The sequence below is a fragment of the Oratosquilla oratoria genome, chromosome 1, assembly GCF_046742065.1.
Source record: "Oratosquilla oratoria isolate Oo_2021 chromosome 1, ASM4674206v1, whole genome shotgun sequence".
Taxonomy (NCBI): Eukaryota; Metazoa; Arthropoda; class Malacostraca; order Stomatopoda; family Squillidae; genus Oratosquilla; species Oratosquilla oratoria.
The window spans coordinates 85,924,542-85,927,923 of record NC_134777.1 but is presented as its reverse complement, the minus strand read 5'-3'; the positions used below and the strand labels follow the sequence as shown (position 1 = coordinate 85,927,923).

The window sequence follows — 3,382 nt, the reverse complement described above, 5'->3', positions numbered from 1 at the left end:
TATCCTTGTATATTTTTGTGAATAAGTAGTTATACATTTTGCATTTTGCCCTTATTTCACATCCAGTGTAAGAAAGAAAACTTCCTGATTAAAGGCAAAAGCACGCTGGCAATTGGATCGATAGAACTTCAAATAATGGCCAGTTTTGATGCAGTAAAAAAAAAAAAAAAAAAAATCGTGACAGAAACTTTTTGCTCTATTACAAAGTTGACAATCATAATTATCTGATATTTCTTCTGCCAGGATAGATTGATGGAATTACTTTTATATTCAGATTCCTCACATTATACAGAAATGTATAGTTTGTATAAGCAGGCTATGGCCCCCTAAATTCTTGTCATGGCTCCCTTTGGAAACCATGGCCCCCAGGTTGAGAACCACAGCTCTATAGCAACCTTTAGACAGCCATCAAAGATTGTTGACAGGACCTCCAGTCACTCTCTGTACAGGGCAAGCTCCTCTTTCTTCCTGTCCTTGTACTGATTCCAGATACCTCCATCCTACTCCATTTGATCTTAGCCCCACTCTCCACTCCTGTCCTCCATTGATCCAGCGGAGTTCCAATGCTCCCAAGCCCTCCATCATCAGAAACCTCACTTCTTCAGTCGATCCCGAGGCTTTAGGGATGTGTTCTGTCTTATAGCCGGCAATTTCATTCAGTTAAGAGCTACCCATGATGCTTGGTTGGACCTCCATGGGACAAAGTTTGTAGTCGTCTGTGAAAGAAACATCTCAAAGTGAATTGTTTTTCAAGTCATGGGTTATGATGAGTGGAAATTAACTCACCTGTGTAAATGTGATAAAAAAAAAATGAAGACGTAGAGAACAAAAGTAAAATTCAATAAAAATGAAGTCTTGTGACCGAATGGAATGCGATGGTTATATTCTGACACCAGGACTGAAGAGGACATGAAGCAAGGGTGATGAGAGAGAGCCTGAAGGAAGGTGATGGAAAGGAAAGGAAGCAATTTGCAATTTTTGTTTGGAACTCTACTCACTTCTGTAAATGTGATGGTTCTAATTTCAGCAGTTGGTGTTGATGTTGGTGTTGTCGTCTGTAGACGTTGTGTTCTTTTCCATAATTTTGATGAATTTGGGTTTCAATTTTATAAGGAAGCCAAAAGGATATGCTAATTCCTATAAAGATTTAAAGATATGGTTAAATTCATCCTGTAAAAATTCTTTACTACATATCCTCGGGGCTCTTAACATGAATCCGATGATTATTCCAGATTTGATTCTTGTATTGTGAGCTGAATAAAAATTAATGTAATCTTTTTCTGTTGTTTTCCTATACACTTTGAATTTTATTCCGTTCCCTGTTTTCATCACTACAGTATCCGAAAAAGGAATTTCATAATTTATTTCTTCCAGCGTAAACTGTATTTTTCGCTCTACGTTAATTAATTGGGTTAATTTCTATCTCAAATTAACGAACTCGGGTATCCCTACTAGAATATCATCCACGTACCGCCACCAATGTGTATCTTTACCCATGAATTTGATGTAGCTTGTACTTTCCAATTCTTCCAAATATAAACATGTTACTACTGAAATAAGGGGAGACCCCATGGCTAACCCACTATGCTGAAAATATCCTACGTCATTGAACATGACGGGGCCGAAGTTGATACACAGAGAAACCAATTTGATGAAGTCTCTCTTCGTCACTGGTAGCTTATTCTCACTCAGATATATTACAATTAGTAAGCTTATTAGAAGAAACATCACTACCCCCACACATGAGAGGCCTACCTAAAACACACAAACAAAACATACCCATGAGACCTATAACATCGGGAATACGGTCATCTCCACATAGACTTGCCAAAGCATTAGCGAAACCCCTTACGAAAACATTAAGTACCATCAGAGGTGCACATCTTAAAACTCATCTGATTTTAAGTAGACTTAGAGATATGGACCTAACTGGCAAAAAGTTAGCCAGCTTCGATGTTCAAGCCCTATTTACAAATGCACCCACAAAAGAAGCGTTAAATGCAGTTAAAAAAGTTGTAAGAGATCTGAGTGAGAAGAAATAAATATTGAAATTCCTTTTTTGGATATTGTGGTGATGAAAACAGGGAATGGAATAAAATTCAAAGTGTATAGGAAAACAACAACAACAAAAAGAAAATTACATTAATTTCTATTCAGCTCACAATACAAGAATCAAATCTGGAATAATCATCGGATTCATGTTAAGAGCTCTAAGGATATGTAGTAAAGAATTTTTACAGGATGAGTATAACCATATATTTAAATCTGTCCAGGAATTAGCATATCCTTTTAGCTTCCTTATAAAACTGAAACACAAAATTATGGAAAGGAACACAACGCCTACAAATGACAACACACAACATTTCAGTTCTTAACTCAAAATATGCACCAATAGTTAGTAACTTCTTAAAAAGCACTAGAATGAATTTAGTTACTCCAACGGGAAAGAAAATTGGCGAACTTACAAAGAAAGGAGAAAATTCACAAGGAAATAAAAGTGTTGTATATAAAATTCCTTGTGCAGGTTGTGAGAAATGCTTACATCGGTGAGACAGGACGCGGCCTAGACAAGAGACTGGAAGAACACAAGAGGGATGTGAGATACCACAGAAGATCAAATGCGCTAGTAGTTCACATCGACGAAGAAGATCACCTGCCGAATTGGAAAGAAGCCCACATATTACACAGAAAACTTGGAAAAAAGATAAGGAAAGCTTTGGAGGCGGCATACATTGCCACAGAAAACACCACTAATTCTCGTGGGGGTTTTATGTCCTCGTCTCAAACGTCGGCGCAGATAGCGGTTGGCGAGTGTGAGGAGATGAGACTGGGGTGAGGTAACGCAAGGTCGTCACATTGAAAGCTGTTGACGAATTTTTATTGTTCTCATGTTTTCAGTCTACTGAGGAAGACCGTAAAGGTCAAAACGATCTGGCTTTCAATAAACTCACTACTCTAGCCTTAATTTTTCATTTTGCTACCTCACCTCCATATATATATATATATATATATATATATATATATATATATATAATAAATATATACATATATATACATATATATTCATACACACACACACACACACACACACACATATATATATATATATATATATATATATATATATACATACATATATATTTATATATATATACATATACATAGATATTTTTATATATATATATATATATATATACATATTGTTACGATATTACCCCTAGCCAGGTGACACGGTACCCCATCCGGGTGTCAAAGTACCCATTCATCTAAATGACACCCTTCCTACTACACTGCCATCCTACTCCGAAGAAAGCAGTCAGCCTTCTCCTCCACCGGGGGGGTGGAGGAGAAGGCTGACTGCCAAGTAGTTCAGCCAAGTAGT

At 36.8% G+C, this 3,382-nt stretch overlaps 1 protein-coding gene across 1 annotated transcript in view; it reads right to left on the bottom strand.

The window, feature by feature from the left end:
* Positions 1 to 585: 585 nt before the first annotated feature.
* LOC143019578 (UPF0193 protein EVG1 homolog) overlaps positions 586 to 3,382 on the bottom strand; it is a 137,718-nt gene continuing 134,921 nt past the window's right edge. The window contains exon 5 of the mRNA XM_076175394.1: positions 586 to 716. Coding sequence (XP_076031509.1) covers positions 668 to 716 — 49 coding nt within the window. The 3' untranslated portion in view covers positions 586 to 667. The remainder of the gene's footprint in view (positions 717 to 3,382) is intronic.